We start from the raw sequence: 24,276 nt of genomic DNA, 5'->3' as shown, positions 1-24,276 counted from the left end.
AACATGTTCAATTAGTTATCAATTTTTAAGAGATAGTCTACACCAACTCTATTTTGAAAGACTGGTTAAATAGTTAAGTAGAAAAAGAACTAGACTGAAAAAAAAGTCATCAAAGTTTCAAAGTGTTAATTTCATATTAAATGGTTAAAATTTTTAACAAAACTATTCAAGCCTCTAACAGAAGTAGCTAATAGTGAAACTCATGTTAAATAGCATTTGCAGATGCAAGGACAAGCATCACCTAAGATCCTCATTTGACGACATATGCAAACTAAGAAGACGTTATTAGGTTTGTAACACAATCGCAGTATGTTTACAGTTGCTAAACCTCTCAAATACTATGAGATACTAAAACTTTAGGCTCACATTATATTAATCGCAGTGTTAATTTGGTGAAGACGTAAGCCTTCATTACTTCTAAATTCTCATTCACAAAAACCACTTTTCATTCCTATGACATTTTGGCATTAGACCCTATGATTAAAACACAAAATAAACACAAAATAAAATGCTATGGTTTTATAATTTATACAAGGAGATATATTAATATGTATCATAAAACACTAAATATAAGTGACACAAGAAAAGTCTTTGTGGTAATGTTTAGCACCTGAAATTGTTAAAAGATATTTAAATTGCTTTCAATCACCCTTCCACAATAAAATAACAAAATTGAGGACTTCTGCCTGAAATTTTACATATGCAACATTTGGTACATGACCAACAATTTCTTATTTTAGAGTCATTAATGTTCCTACATTATATGTGTGTGTTTTCCAAGAAAAATTATGTATATTTAAGTTAAACAAAGTATCAAATCTTGCCTTCCAATACAACAAAAAAAGAAAGACAAACTGAAGCCCAACCATTCTTTCCAGAGATACCCTGGTAACCAGCAATAAAGAGGCTTCTACTGGAGTTAGCTTTGGGGAGGAAGGAACAACTATTTTGTCTATTTTGTCAAGGGGCATGTTAAAATAGAATTAGGACAATATGTAGTGCGTTTCCCAAAGTTGAAACAATAAACTCCCACCTTTGGCTTATGCTGCAAACAACTAAACCACCCTTGCTATGCCAACAACAGAGCAAAATTCCCATTCCGAAGCTACAGTGAAGTAAACATTTCATTTGCTATCTTCTGTGACTTCTATGTAAATTTTTCTCTGTCATGTAAATGTATGGAGAGGCTCCCATGGAATAAGACAATTTGATGGAAATACTCCAATCACTGTCGTTATTTAGGGAGAGATGATGGTGAGAGAAGTGTGTCACCATAAATTTATTGATCAGTTTAAACAAAAGAATGTGAAAAAAAATTTAAGTTAAAATGAATCTTGAGCTCTGGCTGATTCAATACAACTTTTGCAATCATGGCAGACATTTGAACTGAAGATGGTTGGAACACATCGGCTCTCCACAAGTCCTCCTTCTTCCCACCCACCTCCCACAAATGGGTTTGTTCCCAAGAATATATATTCTGGTCTCAAGTTTGTTTAGGGCCCAAAAATTTAATCCAGTTTTTAGGGAATAGGTAGTTTCTGGATTGTGTAGATAAGTAACGTAAGTCTGTAATTCTCTGTCATGCAGAAGGCCATCATAAAAGACTTAACTACTAACATCTGGGAGTACACCTGAAAATGAAAATAGACAGCTAAGCCATTAAAAAAAAAATCCAAGATTGTTTTGTTAAAATAAAGCAACAAGAAGGATGCTTACTTTTTTTCAAACTAAGCTTACCTTATTAGGCTTATATAAAACACGGGATTCAGGAAAAAACATTTCTTATTTTTCAACAGAGCTGATAAACACTTTGAAAGATGTTTTATGTAACTCTAGATTCTACCTTCCAAACATTAAAAAAATACACCCTAAAAATGCTGCTTCTCCCAAATAACGACCTACATACCCCTGCGTAAGACTATATAAAACAGTGGTTATATTATGTAACAAAAAGTTACTTTAAAGGACATACGTATACTATCAGTTGCACAGGACAAACATAGTGAATAAGGACAACAAACTCCAGAATGTGTTTTTATAACTGTAGCAACAGCAATAACTCCTTGGCAAACTCAAACAGTTTTTGGCAACCTTGAAGGTTTTCTGCATTTGTCACTTGGATACAACTGTGGAGGTTGTCTAAGACTGACTGCTTTGTCTCCTTCCACACCATCTTACTATGGCTTTGCTTTGAAGGAAGAAATTTCACATTTTATTTTAACGTGTGAATAAAATTCTGTTAAAATCCCACAAGGGAGTTTGATACAAAACTTCTCATGCCTACGTACACCAAATGTGGTTTCTATATAATTTTTGTAATAAGTGACCTTGTATGCTTTCGAAATCTATGAAAATAGAAATTATTTTTCTTTCCAAAAAAAATAGTGGACTCTCTTTTTGAATTAAAATTAGCAATACATGCAAGTGTAATAATTCTATGAATGTATACAACTGGGTCTGCACATCTGTTATCATTATGAACATCTTTTAAAATAAGACCTCAAGGACAAGAATGCTTTACTAACCTGCAGTGGTCTCTGTTTATCACTGCTCTTAGGAGATTTCAATCCACTTGTTTGCTGCTGTAAGAGAAGTTGTCTTGCTGCTTGGAGAGCCTAAAAGTAAAAAGGGAGCAATATCTAAATACTTTGTGGAATGGTAATTGATTATCAATAATTGATTATTCCTTGGTTAACAGTAAAAGGCTTCAATGTATGACAGCCCCTTCCCCATCCTCCCTTCTAGAGAGAATTATTAAATATCTTCTAATGTGAAAAAAAATTCCACATATCACACATATACAACTTTACTTAAAGTCATGGAAATACATGTAATCCTGCAGGAAATAAAGTTAATTTGTTTAAAGAGCTTAAAGAGGAAAAAATCATAAACTGCATCAATAACCTCATTTCCACAAGGAACTTGTCTTTGAGTGTTCAACTAAAATGCCCACTCCCTTTTAAATTATCATTCAATTTGCATTTTCATATTACAATTTTGAAGCAAAAGCAGTAGACTTCAAGTGTTACCGGAAGCTGTAATTAAATTTGACAAATCAACATCAGATTATCTTGAAAGTGAATTAATAAGGATTTTCACCAAAGATTAAAAACACTTTTTTTGTACTTACAATTCAAGGGGAAACCTCTCCTTTGACAAAATAAAGTGCAGTTTTAATGCCAAATAAAATTGAGTGGTTTTCATTTGCATTCTTAGCAAAATCAGAGAACAAAGAAATTACCACTCAACCAATCAGATTTGTTTCTATGTGTGACAGAATACCAATCAAAATAGAAGATGTTTTCATTTATTTTTATGTTTTTCCCCCCATTCAGGAAAATAAGACTTAACATAAGAAATTAAGCATTTCATTTACAGGAGGAGTGACAGTTCGGTGAGTGTACTATAAAAACTTACATAAAAACGAATGCCATAAAAATACATATTGAGATGCTTTTAGGGTAGTAGTATAAATTAAAGGGAAAAAAAACTTTCTAAGAGCGTCTACTTTGCAAACTCATTTGTTCTCTCAATGACTGAGTTTAATGAACACTAATGATGAAATTTTTCAGCACATAAAACTGAAATAAATCATTGCCCTACTCTGTTCTTCAGTGTTTTAGAATACAAGGTAAATTTTTCATGATGGGAGAATATCTTAGATCAATATTCTACTATCATAATTGAGATTCTAAGCTGATAAAAAGTACAATTTTGATTGGAATCAATGATCTGGTTTTTAAGAGAGTTTCTAGTATCCATGACAACAGTTGCTTTGACAAGATGTGCATATGGCATTACACTGCCAGCTGGTGTGAACAATGTTTGAACTACTGCATTGAGATGCTGAGCAAACAGAAAAAGTTGCCACGTCTTAACCCTCGGGGAAGGCAGTCATCCCCTGATCAATTATGAAAAGACAGAGAGAGGGCTGCTACAGTCTGGCTCCAAGCAAGTTTTCTGAGAAGGCAGGCAGACATAGAAACCAAAGTAAACAAACTGAAGGCACTATAGCACCCTCCCCTAACAACGCTGATTTGTCTTCCTGGAGCCGGATCTGGCATAGTTTGTAAAGCACACTTTTTACATTTGGAGACACACTCACACATAGCAATCTTTTGTTTTTTCAATTTTTCAAGTAATTACTACCTCAATGTTTTTTAAAAAAATTTTTTTAATGTTTTATTTATTTCTGAGAGAGAGAGAGAGAGAGAGAGAGAGAGCATGAGAAGGAGAGGGTCAGAGAGAGAGGGAGACACAGGATTTGAAACAGCCTCCAGGCTCTGAGCTAGCTGTCAGCACAGAGCCTGATGTGGGGCTCGAACCCATGAACCGTTAAGATCATGACCTGAGCTGAAGTCGGACGCTTAACTGACTGAGCCACCCAGGCGCCCCATACCTCGATATTTCTAAGGATGACACATTCCAATGAACTCAGGCAATTTTATGGAAAGTGCAGTTTGACAAATAAAAAAACACCCAAATACTTTATCACCAAACTTAGTTTAAAACATATCATTTAATATTCTAAATGATACAGCTTCCCTTTTTAAATCACAATTTATAACGTAACTCCAAATGATATTGTGCAAGTGGAAATTACCACCATATGACTTAGGCTGTCTACGTGACACTCTCAAGAAAAACAAACAAACAAACAAACAAAAACCCATCAACTATTTTTGCCTTTGTTGCCACGGTCCACACAAATTTTGCCTAATCTTTCTCATATAATTGTGCTTTCCCCTTTTGTATGCACACAGCCTTACTGAATTTATATTCAATTCTGTGGTTATTTATTATTCTTAAAGGATTCTAATGAACATACTTGTGAATCTTGGAATCATGAATGGCTGGGACTAAAAGCAATCATAGAAATCATCTACTTTGATGTCCTCAGTTAAACAAATGAGAAAACAAAGCCTAGAGTAATCAAGTGTTTTGTTCAAGGTCTCCTGCTTCCAGGACAGAGTGCATTCCCGATGCCATATCGTCTCTGCTCCATCAAAGAAACCCTTAGATGGCAATGAATAAAGCTGGAGCAAAGGAGCACGTATGGCACCATAATAAGTTATTTTTACCTGTAAAGAGAGTAAATTTGTTTATCTAAACCTAAAAGAAAAACAATATAGTCTTTTTCCACTTGAATTTGTAAATGTTTGAATGGAACAACTACTATGGAATATAGATTGCTTTTATGGCTAAGTGTTCCAGCCATCCTTGACTTGGAAATCCTCTACCAATACCTGATGGAAATCTAAACTCCTGTAACCCTCTGATCATTTGACCAGTTATTACAAATAGACTGAACAATTCTAGAGCTGGACATAAGCCTTATCCGTTGTTTAGTTTAGATTTCATATTTTGCAGACACGTGAGTGAAGCACTAACATGACAGTAATTTGATTAAAGTCACAAAGCAGTAGCACCGTTTGGTCAAAAGTTCAGGCTGTTGTCTCCCAAGCTGAGGGCTCTATTCATGTCATCACCCTTCATGATATTCATTCAGCTCAATCCACACAAGAAACCCAATGGAATATGCAACACCCAGTGGCTACAGAAAGACACTAGGAAATTAGATTTATTGGAATTGCAGTTTATGAAAATTTCACTGGACAAAAGCATACATATACACTGTTATTACAGTAATAGAAATAATGGAATACCACAGATAGCCGGCTAAACTTTTAAAGTACCTTGGTTTCCATACACATTTAGAGTTATGTTTAAAATAGTCCTGTTTAAAATAGTCCAGGATCTGGGGTGACTGGATGGCTCAGTCAGTTAAGCATCTGACTTTGTCTTAGGTCATGATCTCACGATTCAAGGGTTTGAGCCCCGTGTCAGGCTCTGTGCTGACAGCTCAGAGCCTAGATGGAGCCTGCTTCCAATACTGTGTCCCCCTCTCTCTCTGCCCCTCCTTTACTTGTGTTCTGTCTCTCTTTTTCTCAAAAATGAATAAATGTTTTAAAAAAAGTGTTTTTAAATAGTCCAGGACCATCTTTCAGTACAAATTCTTATGAGAAAGAGACAGTCTCCCCCTCTTTCTAAAATTAAAAAAAAAAATTAAATAAAAAAAAAGAAAACACTTGCCTATTTCAACATTCTTTTAGTAGCAGTAGAGATTGCTGTAGCAAACATAAAAGGCAGGAGAACAAAAAATAACTCTAAGATATCAGGAATGATTTAAAACTTATCCTAAGCGGGAATCTTTGGCAGTTTGCATTCTAACTGCAGGCATCGCATGACATTTTTATTCTCAGTATTCTGGATATCATTTTAGGACTGAATTTCAATAAACAATTGCTCAGAGACATTTAGTTCATCTTAGTAATTTATTTTGTAGTTACTCAAAGTATGAAAGATCAGGAGAGAAAATACTTTCATCAATATAAGGTGTTAGGTGTCAAATTACATAAAATATTAATTTGAAAATGACTTGTCCACTTTAACTGGTAAATAGAAAAGATAAATTCCAGGGCCATTCATTAAGTTCTATGAGCTGTTTCGGTATTTATATGATCACCTTCTGCTCTGCAAAAAACAAAACACAACCAAAAATTTAGAGCAAAAGGCAATTTTGTTTACAAAATCTCCTTTAATAAAGACTGAGTGTGATTCTAGTGAACAGTAAGAAAGAGGTTTCTAAGGCAGCCAAACCATATCTAGTTTCCAAAAACACATTTGTTTTGAATTAAGAGTGCACTTTACTTAATGAAGTTATCTAATTTTAGTAAAGTGAAAGAAAATTAAGATAGGGCATTTTAAAAATTGGAATCAGATTAAATTAGAATATTTTGAAAAATGAATAAAAATCTTTACAACATATTAAAGACATATTTTTTGTTAGGCTGCAGAGGTGTGGGAATGCACCAGTTTTTCAGAATTCAGTGCATCTTGCTCCACAACATGTATTAAATTATACGTTTACTAAATGGGATTTAAATAAAAACTTGAAAAAAATACTTACTGAAAACATCATTCCTAAAAGTTACTGTTTAATTTCAAATAAACTAAAAATCTGTAAGGAAAACAAAGTTCAAGTTATCACCCCTCCACAACAGTATTAACTATGCTACCTATGAATCTCATATATGGAGAGTGACTGTAATGAGTAGGTCATTATGAGAATTAAGGGTAGAAAAAACCTTTATAACCTGTCAGATCAATATCTTGAAAGACACTGAAAACTTTCACGAGGAGTAAAATTGTTTGAGAATAGCTAAGAAACACCCAGTGAAACCAAAAATGTTGAGCATTCTAAGGTTAATAAATAACTTCTTTTTTTTCAAAGTAAATATATGTATATTTTGGGAGAAAACAGACATCACTCATATCTCTCCCCATAAAAATAGGAATGCTTAACCTATCAGCCTGTTGCATTTGAGACATTAAAATGAAAAATGGCATCTACACCCATTAATATCTTCAATGTATAAACAGCACAGCAAGACACATTCTTGAGAGCTGAAGGCTACAAAATCTCTCTGAAACATAAATAACAAAGCACTCAGAAGCATATTTGATGTTGATATTCATCTCTGAGAAAAACACTGCTGCCTAGCCTTCTTATGAAAATAGATGCAGCCCAAATGGATCTCCTGTAATTGGTTTCAGATAGCGAGGTCAGAAGAAATATGATACAAGAAACGATTATGTGGAACAGGCAAAACAAGAATGTTTACACAGGCACTCCCTAGTTATACTGACAAGGGGTGTATACTTTGCAGATAACCAGAACCAAAAAAAAAAAAAAAAAAAAAAAAAGCCAGCAGGACATTCAAAATTTTGCTTATACTCACACGTTTTAACCTTTAACATATGACATCTTTAACATCTTACTTTGAAAACTGAACGTAAAATAAGTTTTCAAACAGAATTTCATTGTCTAATTATTTTCACAAGTGTGGTTGATAAAAAGCATATTCAGAGCTTCCACAAAGGATGTGAATTCCTATTCTGTTTGGCCTTTCTTTGCATTATGTTCTCACTAAAGAGACTATACTGATAAATGTAATCTGAAGTCTCATAATGCGATTTAATAGAAGAAAATTAATCATCTAATTGTCATATCCTATTTTCAAACAGCAATCTATCAGAGTGAAATTATGTATCTGTAGCTATTGACCTCTCATTTTATCATGGCTGATACATAATTAGACTAAGTTTGTTGGGGAAAAGAGCTAATTACCAAAAAATATTTTTAAAAAATAATTATTTTTTTATTTTACAGTATATTTCACATAAAGTTAAAAAAATGTGTGTATACACGTGTTCATAGTATGGACTGCTATGGAGGTCAAAGTGAAAAGCTAAGATCATTTATTTCAGGGTAGTATAATAAAAGTGAATAATTAATTATAAAGCATCCTGTTTACCAATCAAATGTTAGGCTGTTTTGGCTCAGCATGCATGATGTAGATCCAAAGGAAAGACAATTGAGGTATGCAATGTGTGATGGGCTGGATTCTCAAGTCATCCTCAGATGACTTCTAATAAAGTCCTCAAGGTTCAAATCCAAACCCAGTATTTAGTACCTTCCAATATGGCTCCAAACTCCCAGATGAGCTCAGAAATCCTTCCAAAAAATAAGCCTGTGAATTAATGTCAACTTATGGATAAGATAGGTTTTGCTTTTTCAGGTCTAACATCATATACTCAGTTCAATGGGATGAATACGTGCTCTTCCTTACAGCTGGCATTCCAGAAGCTACAGTAAATGATACTAAGTAGCCTTGTATTCAGCTTTCTTTTTATTTATTATTATTACTTATAATTATTTATTATAATTATTATTGTTGCTAATGATAATGAATTGCTAATGGAACCCATAAAGAACATAAATAAATATAATTTATAGCAGTGCTAAATACAATTCATGTTCACATATTAAGGAATTCCATTCAACTGCAAAATTTCCAAGTATGAAAGGTAAAGATAAATTGGAACTAATTTATTAAAATTGTTAAAATTAAGATTTTTGCAATATCTTTTTATTATGGTACATATTTCAGGAACTACAATGTTTTATGCAACATTCTCTCTGTTATTTCTCTTTCTACCATGAAATATTTTATTATTTTTCCAAATATTCTTTGGATTTACTTTTTACTTCTCATGTACCTACAGTAGTTTCAATTTTTTTAATGTTTATTATTTTTGAGAGAGACAGAGTGCAAGTGGGGGAAAGGCAGAGAGAGAGGGAGACACAGAATCTGAAGCAGGCTCCAGGCTCTGAGCTGTCAGCACAGAGCCTGACATGGGGCTTGAACTCACAAACTGTGAGATCATGACGTGAGCCAAAGTCGGATGCTTAACTAACTGAGGCACCTAGGTGCCCCTGTTTTTTTTTTTTTCCCTCAGTATGAGGTCTATACCATCTTTAGTTTGGCCATGGACTCAAGATTTATTACAGCTACATTTTTATAATTTCAACTGGCATACTAGATATTAACTGAAAGTGCATACTACTAAATTATAGTATAATGTCTTAAAGTAAACTCTTATTTGAATCCTGTATTCTGGACTTCATATGCAATTCAATAATAAAACACAAGTGAGGTAGAATTTGGGAAAGTATTTATAAGAATAAAATCCATCAAAAATTACTTGTCGTTAAAATTTTTTTTGCAAGTATGCTCCATGTACCAAGCAAAGCACTAAGCATTGCACATTTCTGGAGGTAGGGGGTGGGTGACATTGTTTTTACCTTCAAAGACCTTTGTGTTCAACAAGAAACATTTGGTTTCAAGTCAAAAGTTCATAAAAATGTTTTTAAAATATTGCAGGGGTTCATAATTTGAATAAGTTATTTTCAGTTGGGGAGCCCAGATACATTTTTATGGGAATACGAAATTGGGGTGAACTTATATGACAAATAGTTCATCTTGCAAAGATGACAGAACATGGTAACACCAAGTAGAGGCAAAGAATATGTGCGATCACACACACAGTATAAAGAAAATAATTAATCTTGGATAAGCCACATACTTAGCTTAGGAGCTAGTGCAACATCATGGGAAGGTTGGTTGGAGCTAATTAATGAATGAAACTAAACAATCAATCGCTAAAAGAATTTTGATATTATTTAGCAAGTAATGGCAAATGTTGCTGAATTGCAAATGATGGGTTAAACCTGACCCAGAACAATATTGAGGTCATGTTGTGAAGGACAGATGACAAGTGATGGAAGAAAGATAAAAATATGAGGGAGAAAGCCCAGATAAAATGTATGTGTGACTGTTCAAATACAAGATAATAAGAACTAATTTAATTTAAAGTGAGAATCACAAGAAGTACTGTCAAAGTAGAATTGCAGGACTTGGTAATTGGGCATGGAGTAAAAGCTTCTGGAAAGGAGTAAATAAGGACTTCAAAATTTTAAGGCCATGTTAACTGGGAGAATAGCTATTCCACTGCTGAAAAGAGGGAAATCAGATTACAAAACACAGGCTTTTTGTAAAGAGGGGGGACAGATCCAAACATAGGGAATACTTAAATTTTGTTTATAGATGAGATAGTGAAAAAGGAAGACAGTGAGTGTTGAGGAGTGTACAGAAACAGAAGTCAAGAAGACTTCTGGGAAATGTTGAACACAGAATAACCATATGACTCACTAATTCCGCCCCTAGGTATATAACCAAGAGAAAGAAGACATATGTCCACACAAACAGTTGAACATGAATTTTCACAGCAGCTTTATTGCTAATAACCAGAAGGTGGAAACAATCCACATATCCATTAACTGATGAATGGATAAACAAAATGTGGTCTATCCATATACTGGAATATTACTCAGCCATAATAGGGAATGAAGTATTGATACAGTCTGCAATATGCGTGAACCTTGAAAATAGACTAAGTGAAAGGACACAGCCACAAAGACCACATATTGTATGATTCATTTATATGAAATGCTCAGAATAGGCAAAACCATAGAGACAGTGGTAATCTGTGATTGCCAAGGGCTCAAAGGGAGGGGAAAATACACAATGACTGCTAATGACTATGGGATTTCTTTTTAGGAGTGGGGTGAAAATATTCTGGAATTAGATAGTGGTGATGGTTACCCAAACTTGTCAATATACTAAAATCTACTGAAATATATCATTTAAAAGGATAAATTTTATGGTATGTAGATTATATCTCATTAAAACTGTTATATACTTAATTAAAAGAATTGTGGTATTAATTATATCTCAACAAAGCTGGGAAAATAGAAAAGTGGGGGGGGGGTAGGAATTGTAAGGAGAAGATGAACGGGTTCTCAAATACCAAAAACTCAAAGAGGCTAAGGATTAATGAAAGTTCTTGTTGATTTGATGATTTGCATGGGACCTATCAGAGAGCAGTTCCCATCGAGTACTGAAGTAAAAATTAGACTGCAGGGAATTATTGGGGAAAACCATGGTTACAAGTGCAAACAATTCTTTTCATAAGTTCTGCAAAGACCAAAATAAAAAAGAACTAAAGTTTGGGAGGTTGTGTGTGTTCATTGTTGTTTGTTTTAAAGACAAGTTTGCTAATAAGTTAAGGGGAAGAAACAGACACTGTAGTAAAGAGAAAGAAGGAAGTCACTGGAGGGGATGTCAAGGAGCCTATATCAAGGAGCAGGAGCAGGTGACAGCTGTGTGGGGAGAAGAAACACATCATCCTTGTAGGGAATTTGAGAAGGGAGGACAGGAGACTGCCAGGCAGAGGTAGGAAGGGGAAGGAGTTCACAGTGAATAGTCTCAATTAATTCAGACAATAGCAATCGACTGAGAATGAGAGAAAGATTGGAATTGCTGAGGAAACAAAACTGAGAAACCTTTTTTCTCATTGTTCTGAGAAATACAGCTAGTAGAGTAAAAACTGGCATTTAAAATGTTAGAGTATGAAATGTACCTTCTCAGACACTGATGGCATCCAGATATACAGAGGTCTTCTGAAATGTTGCCTCCATAACTAAAGAACTACTTACTTTACCACTGCTCTAATTTGGGATCATCACTACTAACAGTCTTTTTATACTTTTAACCTGGCCAAGGGGCCTGGCACCTCCAATTATATCAGGTATAAGCAAAAGAGTCACTTACAATATATGCTATGTTATTGTGCATTCTGAGGACAGGCTGTCTTTAGTTTTTAAAAGACAGTAAAATAAAGTATGTCTGTGACGCTACTACTATTGATATAGCTGACTATTCAAAAGCTTCTCTTTGTAACTAGGAGAGAAAATATGATGTAATGGTATTGACTAGATTCCTGAAGACATTCTTTCACCTTTTATTAGCTGATGAACTTGGGCACTTAATCACAGTAAGCATTAATTTTCTTGTCTATTAAGAGCAGTTAATAATATTTACCTAACTTGTAAAATCAGAGAAGAAAATGTATTTGGAAGTAGTTTAAAAGCTGAAGTATAAAGTAATATTATTCAAGTGAAGACTTGAAATTATATAATTCCTCTCCTATGTGTAAACACATAGGTTAGGTCCCATGCAATTGAGACCAACTAGAAAAAATATCTTAACAGCTTCATGTCCTATCATATTTTGCAAAGTTGCTTTTTAACCTCTTCTGAGTCTGAAAGGGTTTATAACTTTACAAATATACTGGTGAGCTATATCTCTGTCTTCTCCCAGGCCCACATCACCACCACTATGGGGTCACTTGCCCTCACGGATCTTTTAATATGGTAGGAAAGATGAAAAACATATTCAATATAACCACCCTGCAATGCAGAAATGTGCTGCATGCCATTAAAAGGCACAGAAAGTGGCTGTGGGGGTTCAGCAAAGACAAAAAGGAAAAGAAAAAGGAGAATTAATGCTTGGTAAGTGCTCATTATATGCTGGCTATCATTCTAAATCCTCACACATGCTATCTCATTTCATCCTGGAGACACCCTCCTTTATTACAGAAGTGTAAACTGAAGCTCAGAGTAGGTAGGTTATATGTTCAAGCTGTTTCACATATCCTTGAAGTAGCATAAGAGATCTGAACAACTATCTGGCTGACTTTGAAGCAAATGCCTTTTCCACAAGGAGTGGCAAGGAAGAGTATATCATTAAAGAGACTTTTATTTGATTAAAAAAAAAAAGTCAAAAACTGGGAATGAGGAGAACAAAACACATTCTGAGTCATTATAACTTTGCTAGTTATGTCAACTAGAACAACAGTAAAGAATTCCAAGATCCTATTCATGTTTTCTTTTTCCTTACTTTTCATGAGAAGAACTAGACGTACGAGCTTATATGCTAAAAGCAATTCACTATCCAAAAAGACAGTGTCTTCGAAGTTAGTAGACACTTGATTTTTGATGGTGGTTACAAACAAAAAACCAGTATTAAAGATGAAAATATTTTGATGTTCATCTTTTGTCACAACCAGACACAAAACAATAGCATCTGCTAATAGGCATTAAATGATATGTACCATGTTCTGATGGATTTAGAAGTAAGGTTGTCAGATAAAATAGAGGATGCCCAGTTTAATTTGAAACTATTTGTATCTTTACTTGCAATGCTAGTTACAAAAGTATTTCAGAATGTGTTGCCAAGATACAGGGATTTATTTATACTAAGTTTTTCACTTAAAGGTGAATCTATTTATTTATTTTAAAATATTTTTAAAATATATTTTTCTAATGTTTTATTTATTTCTGAGAGAGAGAGAGAGAGAGAGAGAGAGAGAGAGACAGCGTGAGCAGGGGAGGGGCAGAGAGAGACGGAGACATGGAATCTGAAACAGGCTCCAGGCTCTGAGCTAGCTGTCAGCACAGAGCTTGACGCGGGGCTCGAACCCACTAACCATGAGATCATGACCTGAGCCGAAGTCGAACGCTTAACCAACCGAGCCACCCAGAAGCCCAATGAATTCTATTTATTTCATAAGTGGAAATCTCTCTTTAGTCCTAATGAGTAAGGACGTCATCTGTAGCCATATTTTACAGGTGAGTCAGGGGAGTGACTTGGCTTGGGCTGCTTTCTTGTGGGAAGGAAAGCTTGTGTGGCTACAAAGGCATAGCAAAAGGATGAGGTCGGCCACTCCAAAAAGTAAGTGCACCAGTTTTTGGAAACACCAGACCAAGAAAAGCAGAGGAAAAGTTTCTTTTAGAGTTCATATTCTAGCTTCCTGCAATTGACACACAGATGAGAAAAATGCAAAACTCTGGCTCTCTGTTCACCCTCCCCTCAGCAAGGATGAGGATCAGTAGCCAGGAACCCTGAGGCAAAGATTATGACCCTGCTTGGCACTGAGGGGAGGCAATGCTACAGGAGATCTAAAGGAAAGAGCCTTGAGGCAGAGAGCCTCTGCCTACTTAACCCAGAAGCTAACTAGGCCAGTCCCAGAGGAGGAAGAGATAGTGAGTGGAAAACCATTTAGAAGGGAAAGGCCTTGATTAGCTCAGGTGCGGACATAGTGGGTTGAGAACCTCTAAAGGAAAGCCCTTCAAGCTAAAATTAGTGTTCTTAGAAACAAAATGACAGAGTTGCCAAAGAGGCCTCAGAAATTCCAAGTTCTAATCCCAGTGCCTTTCCAGGTTTCCCTCTAGTGATGAAACCTGAATAAATTCTGTTTCCCCGAGCACTTTACAATTTACTAGTCCTACAGTTCAATCTAAAGAGCAACACCTAGAATTCAGAGGAGAAGAAATGCCAGTCATTGACAACAATTGCTGATTAAACACTGTAGGCATTCAAAAAATATTGATTGAATGAATGAAAGTAGGAATACATTATATTAAGATGACAGTGAGAATTTTGTGTTTTTAGGCTATGTTGCTTCACAGTGTTAATTATGAAGCACATGTATGCCTGTGTAATTCAGTGTGAAACAAATTCCCTAAGATTAGATTTTAGAGATCTCGGACGAACTCCCCGAAGAGAACACAGGGTATTTTCATTTTGTGTTCCAGAGATCACAGAATTTAGGTTAGATTATCTTCAGCATATACAGTGGCAAATTGCAGTAATTAACAGTATAAGGTCCATACAGGTGTTCTTTTGAATAAAATGCAAACTGATGGTGGCAATAAGCATCACCTTAGTATATCAATAATGACGCTTCTATTTAATTTTTATGTAGTCTTCTGTGCTTTTGCCCTAAAAATATTTTTTAAGTGCGGATTTTTATTTTTTTTTTAATATTTTTTATTTATTTCTAGGAGAGAGAGAGAGAGAGAGAGAGACAGCGTGAGCAGGGGAGGGTCAGAGAGAGAGGGAGTCACAGACTGAAACAGGCTCCAGGCTCTGAGCTGGCAGTCAGCACAGAGCCCGATGCGGGGCTCGAACCCACAAACCGCGAGATCATGACCTAAGTGAAAGTCGGACGCTTAACCGACTAAGCCACCCAGGCGACCCAAAGTGCTGAGTTTTAAAAATGTAACTCTATCAAAAAGGTTAAAATATTTTTCTAATTAAAAAAATTTTTTAACGTTCTATTTATTTCTGAGAGAGAGAGAGAGAGAGAGAGACAGTATGAGCACGGGAGGGTCAGAGTGAGAGGGAGATACAGAATCCAAAGCAGACTCTAGGCTCTGTGTCAGGACAGAGCCCTGATACAGGACTCAAACTCATAAACTATGAGATCATGACCTGAGCTAAAGTCAGATGCTTAACTGACTAAGCCACCCAGGAGCCCCCAGAAATGATTTTTAAATCAGAAAAATATTGGGGAGCCTGGGTGCCTCAGTCGGTTAAGTGTCCGACTTAGGCTCAGGGCATGATCTTACGGTTCGTGGGTTCGAGCCCCTTGTCGGGCTCTGTGCTGACAGCTAGCTCAGAGCCTGGAGCCTGCTTTGGATTCTGTGTCTCCCTCTCTCTCTGACGGTGCCCTGCTCACGCTGTCTCTTTCTCTCTCTCTCAGAAATAAATAAAAAACATTAAAAACTTTTTAAAAATAAAATAAAAAATAAAAATCATTCCTGGGGCATCTGGGTGGCTCAGTTGGTTAAGAAACTGACTTCCGCTCAGGTCATGATCTCCTAGTTTATGAGTTTGGGTCCTATATCAGGGCTCTGTGCTGACACAGAGCGTAGAGCCTGCTTCGGATTCTGTCTCCTGCTCTCTCTACCCCTCCCCCGCTCATGCTCTGTATCTTTTTCAAAAATATATAAACATAAAAAATTTTAAAACCATTTCTTATTATGAATGATCTATAATAGGACTCTCAGAAAATATGTATGTAAATAAAAAAATTATAATATTCACTTAGAAAATAGTGCCCCTTGGTAGAAATAAAGAGTTTAAGAGGTAGAAGACAGGAGGGCCCAGAAAGGTTTTGTGTTTATAGGAAATGTCTTCATAAGAAATGTAGTTTCTAAAAGTGACTGTTCCTCTACTATTTTGTTTTCACCCTCTAGCTTATTTTCATTACCACAATGAGACTGAAGACTAGGTAGACTGGGAGAGAAAAATCGTTTCTCCCTTTGTCACTAGTTTTTCTAGCAAACTTTTGTTGGTAGCCCATTTTATTTATTTTATTTATTTTATGTTTTTCATTTAATTTCATTTTATTTTTTTGATGCAAATGCCTTATTGCTTCCATTTGGTCCACGGCTTGGGAGAGGACTCCAGGGTTGTTTGCTGCTTAGTGGCTGCAGGGAGAGATTCAGGCACAAGCCTCCGACATGTCAGAGGGACCCCTCAAAGGTTGTGGGGCTCCAGAAGCTCCTAGTTGTGCTTTAGGGTGAGTCTTTCAAGGAGATACTCGCCCAGTCCAGCCCGGGGTGGCCCATTCTGGGAATATATACATAAAATCCAAATCCAGGGAGCAAGTTTGTGCGTGCTGCATCAGCAAAATGATATTTTTATTAAAAAATTCAAGTTCTGCTTGTTTCTCTTTCTCTTTCAAAATGAATAAATAAACATAAAAAAAAAAAATCCCACACACACCAAAACCCAAGTCATCCTGACACTCCTAGTTGGGAGGTGAATACATTTACTTACACTTAGGGTCTAGTACTGAAAGCTCCTAAGGGCTAGAAATGTTTCTAAACAATCGTTATCTCCCCAAGAATGTGCAGCACAGTAGCTCACACCTAATGACTCAAAAGATACTTAACTGGAAAGTACGTTTCTTTAGACATTTCTACACTTGCAAAATACACTGCGAGTTTAGCTGGTTCCAGATAGTTGACATGTAACTCGCACACTAAAGGAAGAAACTGGGGGCGCCTGGGTGGCTGGAGTGGTTAAGCATCAGACTCTTGATTTTGGCTCAGGTCATGATCTCATGGTTTATGGGTTCTAGCCCTAAGTCCTCGCACTGTTAGTGCAGAGCCTGCTTGGTATTCTCTCTCCAGCTCCCGCTACCCCTCCCCCACTCTCATGCCCACTCTCGGTCTCTGTCTCTGTCTCTCAAGAAAAACTTTAAAAATAAATAAAGGAAGAAACTGAGTATTCCCTCCAGGAATAGTCATTGTGCCTTGCACTTGGTAGATGCTCCTCAGGCCTGTACATTGATGACTTTGGAGGATACACTAGTGATATACCATGACACTGAAATTAACATACATAAGACTTCTTTCCCTTTATCGAGTTACATTAAAATTTTTATCCATGAATTTTCCACAGTGTATTAACTCCATTATTTTTTTAAAGTCATAATCCAAAACTTAGTACTGATTGTCAGAAAAGCTTTACCTCATTTTCTTTAGTTAGAGTCTTTCAGTGATTTGAGATATAGGTCTAGAAAAATACTTGAGTATTGTTATTCACTTTAAGAATTTGCTCTCATATAAACGCAAGTATTTTCCACACTTCTTCAGATTCATCTATGAACAAAATTTAAATTCTATTAAAACTTTTTAATACTTACTTATATCCAGGTATGCCTAAGGAAGAACTTTACATGAAAGAAAAACTTACTTAGGCATAGACAATACAGTTGTTTTGAATTAAAAATGAAAAAAATTCAAATTCACCAAAACACACATTACTTTCAATTCTTAGAAAACTCTTCTATATTTAACATAATTCTCTTCCAATAGATATTTACCAAGTTTTGCTATTTTAAGTAACACTGCAATGAATTTCCTCATAATTCAGCCTTGCAATTATCTTTCAAAAGTTTAATTTTTGGGTCAAGTCATATTCAGATATTGCATTTTGGCACACCTTCCCATAATGCTTCCCCAGAATGATTGCATCCATTTGTAATCCCACCAGTGTACGAGACCACCTATTCCACACTACTCAGAGATACTGTGCATTATCAATCCCTTTGCATCTTTTTTACAAACAGGCAAAAATACTTCATTTCAATTTGCTTTCCTTCCCTTATTAGGAATTCAGTTTAAAAAAAATACATCTGTATTAATATAGGTATTTTTATGTTCTCATTTAAAATTAGTGAATTGGATATGCCTTTGCAGTAGATATATCACTCATTCACCTAATATTTTTCCCCAAATTTTTTGAGCTATAATTGACATACAGCACCATGTAAGTTTAAGCTATACAGCATAATGACTTGAGTCGCATATACTGGAAAATGATTATCACAGTAAGTTCAGTTAATATTCATCACCACATATAGATAAGAGAGAGAGAGAAAGAAGAAAGAAAGAAAGAGAAAAAGAAAGAAAGAAAGAAAGAAAGAAAGAAAGAAAGAAAGAAAGAAAGAAAGAAAGAAAGAAAAGAGAGTTTCTCTCCTTGTGATGACAGCCATTAGGATTTACTCTCTTTCCAACAAAGTTTGAACTTTTTCATCACCTTCATCCAATTCTCTCACTCCCCCGGCCTCTAGTAATCTGATTTCTTTTCCTATGAGTTTTGTTGTTTTTATTTTTTTATTTTTTTGGTTCCACACATAAGTGAGAACATAAAATATTTGTCTGTCTCTGTCTGACTTACTCCACTTAGCATAATCTCCTCAAGGTCCATCCCTGTTGTTGCAAAGGGCAAGATTTCTGTCTTTTTTTTTTTTTTTAAATGGCTGAATCATGTTTCATTTCAACTAACATTTTTAAAGCCCTTACTCTTTGTTAGATCCTAGTGATGGAAATGTAGGCAAGACAGGCAATGTTCCTGCCCTCCCAGAGTGTGCAATTTAATCACTAACAAGGAAACAATTATTTGATAGTGCTGCTTTTAGTCTTTTTTGAAATTTGTTATTATTATGTTGCATTATGACAGAGGTCACTAAACTTCATTGGTCGTGTTCTGTCTTTAAAACTAATTATCCACACTATGGCACTTGAAAATAGTGTGAGGAAGAACTCTTCATTTAAAAATATAAAAAAATCTACATAGGGTGAACTCCATGTGGCTGATAATTAAGAAGGAGGATTCTATTTTGAATTATAAAAAGGTAATGTCATTGTATTCCAGAAGCAGCTTTTTTTTGGAAGGTGAGAGACAAAACTTTTAAAAAGCAAATGACCCACAGGATTGATACGGACTTAGTTACTTCATCCTGTGACAGAAAGTGTGCTAAGTTCCTTTCAAAAGTGGTTTCCATTTTTTAACATATGAAGCTTCTGCCCAAAGGAATAAGCTGTTGAACCATACATTTTTAAGAAAAATGCTTTCCAATTTAATGTTTCTCCTCTTTAAATTAATCATTTGGGCTTGTAATCAGAAAGGAAGCATGTGAAAGAATGCTTATTGAAAGATGGATAGTTAAACTGGAAATTAAAACTTTATTTCTGAGGGTCACACTGGGAAGATGCTTTGCAATCTTGGAGAAATCCCAGTCGGCCTCTGCTCAAAATGGCACTCTTCTCCCAATGTCTCAAAAGATATTAAGCCTCTCATAGAAGGGGGATTTTGTTGCCCCCTGCAAAGGCTTCTTATGATTGCAGAATGATCTATTTAAGAACTGCACACTTTCTCATGGAGGACACATTTTGGCACTCTCTTGTAATTATCTTCATTTACATAACTGGCACCTAACAGACCACTCACCAGAGAGGAACAATAAGCTGTGCTTGCTCTGATCATCTTTATGTTGAAGTTAAGCCATTACACTGAATCCTGAGACATGCTATTGTGAAGTCCCCTGGCATTTTCACTGCTATCATCCGTCTGTTGTTATAGGAGAATGTTCACTGCCAGAATCCTCTGGCAGAAACTCAATTTCTGAGTCCAATACTAATTCATTACAAAGTCTGCAACAGCTGGGACACTGGTATACACAAATGAGGCATTCTGAAATTTGAGGACAAATCCAAAATACACACTCAGGACCCTCCTAGTGATTCCACAGCCATGGAAATAGCTTAAAAAAAAAAAAAAAAAAGAGGATCCTGTCAACATCTCACCCTGCCAACACCAAATTAGACCCTTGCGATTTGAGCCTCTATGGTGGTGCCACCTCTCTGCTCTTCTTTTATTAAGAACTGTTTTAAAGGTCTCAGCTTTGTCATGTTTAATGTGCCTTGGAAACATGGGATGAGACATGCAATGTAGAGGATACTGTAAAGGACACCTTGAACACACCTATCCAAAGGACAGTCACCCTTCTGTGAAATAAAAAGGTGTACCAAAGGTGATTTAGATAATAGGCACCGGGGAAGAACCGTGGGTAGAATAGAAGCATAGAACAAAGTAGGAAGAGTGACAGTGACTGAAAACAGTGACAAAGAGCAATAGAACACTTTTTAACATTTGTTTTTAATGGCTATTTAAGAATGATACCAAGTAACTAATGAAGTGATAAACTCTAAAAATTCTCAGGTCCTCACAATTTAATGAAAACTCTTTGGCTTAAAATGATGCTACTGTCATAGGCAACTCTTTGAAAACTACCTTTATTACACTGTGGTATCTGTATAATATTTGACTGCCATGCATTGTTTCTGCTAAGTTAGTCAATCAATGACTCTTTGAGAAAAATATATAAAAGATAACTCATGTACAAGGAAAATAAAAACATTTAAAATTCACAAATTTCACTGAATATTATCTAATGCACAGTTAATTTACAAATATTACATGAAACATTAATCCTCTATATAAAAATTGAAATGATTATACTTCAAAATACACATTTAAATTTATTTTGTAGTTATATATACACTATTATGAAAAAGAACAAAACAATACATATAGACATACAAATACAATAGAGTTTTTTTCCATGGGATGCCTGGAAGTGCTTTTTTTTTTTTTTTTTTTNGAGAGAGAGAGAGAGAGACAGCGGAGCAGGGGAGGGTCAGAGAGAGAGGGAGTCACAGACTGAAACAGGCTCCAGGCTCTGAGCTGGCAGTCAGCACAGAGCCCGACGCGGGGCTCGAACCCACGAACCGCGAGATCATGACCTAAGCGAAAGTCGGACGCTTAACCGACTAAGCCACCCAGGCGCCCCCTGGAAGTGCTTTTTAAAAAAATATTCTGATAGAGAGAGCACAAGCACTTGAGGGGTAGAAAGGAGAGACAGAATTCTAAGCAGGTTCCACACCATCGGCATAGAGGCCAATGTGAGGCATGGACTCACAAACCATGAGATCATGACCTGAACTGAGATCAAGAGTCAGTCACTTAACTTAGCCACTGAGGTGCCTCCCTGGAAGGGTTTTTAAAGTCCAATTAATATGATAAACTTTTTACTCAGGTGTACCACAATGTCACAAGTATTTTCACCAATTAGAAATAAACCTTAGTAATTAGGGCCTTATTTTGTTTTAAAATAGGAAATAGTTTGTCATTGCTATATGCCCTTTGTTGACGATCTGTAAGAAAAGGTAAATTAACACTGAATATTCCCAATGAACATTTAAACAAGGAAACACTGGGGTGCCTGGGTGGCTCAGTCAGTTGAGCATTTGACTCTTGGTTTCTGCTCAGGTCATGATCTCATGGTTGGGTTCATGGGTTCCATCCCCAAGGCACACTCTGTGCTGACAGTAGCAGTCTACCTAGGATTCTCTCTCCCTCTCTCTTTGCCTCTCCCTGGCTTGTACTCTCTCTCTCTCTCTCCCAAAATAAATAAATAAACTTAAAAAATAAAAAATAAAAACCTTAGGACTTTTAGCTGAAGTTTACCTTTAAGAAGAAATGGTTTGCTCTGAAGATTTATATTTAAATTGAACTTCAGAAAGATTAAGAAAAATACTGAAAAAGAAACACTTTATACAAAAATTTTGTTATGAAAAGTGCAAATCAGGCTATTTCAATTCACTAAGGGCATCTATAATAGTTCTCTTCCCAGTTGGTCATCAGAATCATACAGGAGGCTATTTTATAAAAAGAAATTCTTGGGCTCCACTCTTAAAGATACTCATTTAATTAAGTTTGAGGTGGGATCTGAGAATGTCAATTTTTTGAAAGCTCCCTAAGTGATTGTGATGCTTAGCCAAGTCTAAGGACTACTGTTTTATTAGGTAACATTTTGATAACCTGAGTAACTGTAGTCAGTTTATTACTAATACTATCATTATTATTCATTATAATGATATAATGCATTACACAGTCCATGGGAAATGAGAAGACATCCCCTAACCATTAATTGGTTCCATTGCTACTATATTGTACTCATTACTCACATTGCTATGATTGAATCAAACAATTTATAGCTAAAACAAGAAAAGACTTTGAAAACGTTTCATTAAATCCCTTCATGTTGTAGTATGGAAGGGGTCCTAGAGAAGCTAAGTAATTTACCAAGGTCACAAAGTTTTTAAATAATATTAACTTGATACTAAGCATTCCTATTTTTCTTCTATTTTCCTTACTATATCACCAATTTTAAAGGTGTACACTTTAAGACTTTTAAATTATTCAGATTACCTTATTCTCCATTTAGTTTTCACCAGATAACGCCCCTTCTTCAAAACCCTATTCCTTATCCACTCCACACTCCCTGGAGAACCCTATCAGAGGGTAGGGCAAGCCATCGGCCGCTCTCCTCATTCATGCTTTGATGAGCATGGCCCATTGTTGCTTCCATGGGCATTGTTGTTTGGGGCCACTTCTATGTGACTCCTCTAATGTAAAGTCCAGAGGGCATCAGAGATCTGGATTCAGGCGGAAGGATTCTGACACTATTAGTATTATCTTAGTTACATTATGGTTAAAAAAGCTTCCGAGAGTTGGCGTGGGCTCATATACAACACTGTTTCTATGGGAACAGGAATTCCCATTTCTAAACAACGGCTCAAAACTGGTTGTGTGCAACAAAACCTATTAGTAAGTTGGGGACAGCCTGTTAGTGCATCTTAGTTAATGAAAGCATTCATAAACACGTTTCTCTTATATGAAGGCCTGTGCCTTTCCGTTCACTTGAAAAGGTCTTATAATAATGTATCCTGGAAAAGACCATAAACAGGCATCAGAACATGATGTGAAGCCAATGACAATTTATACCGAAAAAGAAAAGAATACTCAGATTATACTCAAACAAAATCAAACTCATAAGTTATAACAATTTCTACTTGATAAATTAATAAAAAATATACAATTAGCATTTAACTATAATTCTACTAGTTTACCATCTACATCTTGTTGTTTTTAAAGGTTTTTTTTTTTTTTGGTGGGGAGAGAGAGGAGTATTTTATGCTATATTACTGAAAACTAATTATAGGAATAATTATAAAAAAATACAACATATGCAAAGTAAATGATTATACATCATAAAATTTTAGCAATTAAACATAACCTCACATAGACAGAAAAGGATAGCTGGCTTTCATGAAAAAATAATGTAAGCAAAAGTTAGTTAGAAAGACCACAGTGGAATATTCTTCTTTAAAGTTACTAATGAATTATGAATATAATGTATCATTAGTAGGAACAAATTTTTTATTTTGTAGCATAACTGTCTAGCCATCAACCCCTGAAGTTTAACTTCTCCTCTACTGCATTCCAGTACATGTCCTAAGGCAAGTTGTCTGATAAATTCTCCTCTAAAGATCTGTCTGGTCTTTGGTTCTCCACTGAATTTATTCCTTCTCTTCCTCCCCCCTTACTCACTGATGCAAAAGCTTTCTGTTGCAGGATTCCTTCTTTGATTCATATCTTTTTTGACTGCACTAGCACACAACCAGTTTGTATCAAGAGACATAGAGAAATGTCAGTATGTATTTTTTAAAGTGCCCTTTATTCTATCTTTATATCCATTTGGTTCAAAAGATTGTACATTTGTCTATGGAAAGTCTTAACTTGAGGAAAAGTTTGAAATTATAAAATAAACCTTGTAAGTCATGAATATGCAGAATGAGCTCTTTCACAGAGGCAAAAGTGAAGTCTGAACTACATTTTTGTTTCTGTCTTCTTCTTATCATCCTGTTTTCATTTGCCATCCATTTCTAGCCCATTTCCTTGGCTTGTCTTTACTGAGCTTCAAACA

At 35.5% G+C, this 24,276-nt stretch overlaps 1 protein-coding gene across 8 annotated transcripts in view; it reads right to left on the bottom strand.

Moving 5' to 3' along the window:
• The window catches only part of FOXP2 (forkhead box P2), a 583,386-nt gene that overhangs the window by 156,743 nt on the left and 402,367 nt on the right, over nucleotides 1-24,276 (bottom strand). For 7 of the 8 annotated variants that reach the window (XM_039250276.1, XM_039250275.1, XM_039250281.1 and 4 more), the window contains one exon: nucleotides 2,526-2,615. In XM_039250276.1, coding sequence (XP_039106207.1) covers nucleotides 2,526-2,615 — 90 coding nt within the window. Of the gene's footprint in view, nucleotides 1-2,525; nucleotides 2,616-24,276 lie in introns of those variants that run through there. The other variant, XM_039250282.1, reaches the window with a different exon arrangement.

This window comes from Hyaena hyaena, unplaced genomic scaffold (genome assembly GCF_003009895.1).
Source record: "Hyaena hyaena isolate Hyena2069 unplaced genomic scaffold, ASM300989v1 scaffold_365, whole genome shotgun sequence".
Classification (NCBI taxonomy): domain Eukaryota; kingdom Metazoa; phylum Chordata; class Mammalia; order Carnivora; family Hyaenidae; genus Hyaena; species Hyaena hyaena.
This window is presented reverse-complemented; position numbering and strand designations above follow the sequence as displayed.